The following is a 603-nucleotide window of genomic DNA, read 5'->3' on the forward strand; positions in this document are numbered from 1 at the left end:
GCTTTCTTGTCGCTCCAGCCGGTAGTTGGTCAGTTGCTGCTGTTGTTGCTGCTGCAGCAGTTGGTGCTGCTGCTGCTGCTGTTGCTGTTGTTGTTGCTGCTGCTGCTGATGTCGTTTGTTGTGCTGCTGCTGAAAAAGCCTAGCAGCAGTTTCGTCCTCTCCTTTGCCTGCTGCTGCAGCTGTGTGGGATGTGCTGCTGCTGCTGCTGCTGCTGCTGCTGCTGTTGTTGTTGTTGTTGCTGCTGCTGCTGCAGTATTGACGCGCTGCTGCAGCAGCTATACTGAGTATAAGAGAAGGCCAAATGTATTTTCCAGGTGTGTGAGCAGAGGGTCCGATTGCTGCTGCTGCTGCTGCTGCTGCTGCTGCTGCATGCGGGAGCAGCAGCAGCAGCAGCAGCAGCAGCTGCAGCAGCAAGGATATTAAGAGAAGTTAAGAATATAATTAATGAAATTCAGCAGCAAATATATTTCTTAGTTATAACCCATCGATTCACACGCATGCATTTGTTGCTGCTGCTGCTGCTGCAGCATGCTGCTGCTGCTGCTGCTGCTGCTGCTGCTGCGATTGCTGCTGCAGCGGCAGCCGTCACAGCAGCAGCAGCGC

The 603-nt window shown here is 53.6% G+C and overlaps 1 protein-coding gene across 1 annotated transcript in view; it reads right to left on the reverse strand.

Moving 5' to 3' along the window:
• EMH_0063760 (uncharacterized protein) overlaps positions 1-503 on the reverse strand; it is a gene marked incomplete at both ends in the record, with an annotated part of 848 nt that extends 345 nt beyond the window's left edge. The window contains 2 exons of the mRNA XM_013498177.1: positions 1-280; positions 496-503. Of these exons, the coding sequence (XP_013353631.1) occupies positions 1-280; positions 496-503 (288 nt within the window). The remainder of the gene's footprint in view (positions 281-495) is intronic.
• Positions 504-603: the final 100 nt, after the last annotated feature.

The sequence above is a fragment of the Eimeria mitis genome, genomic scaffold (genome assembly GCF_000499745.2).
Source record: "Eimeria mitis Houghton genomic scaffold, Emh_scaff3240, whole genome shotgun sequence".
Lineage (NCBI taxonomy): Eukaryota > Apicomplexa > Conoidasida > Eucoccidiorida > Eimeriidae > Eimeria > Eimeria mitis.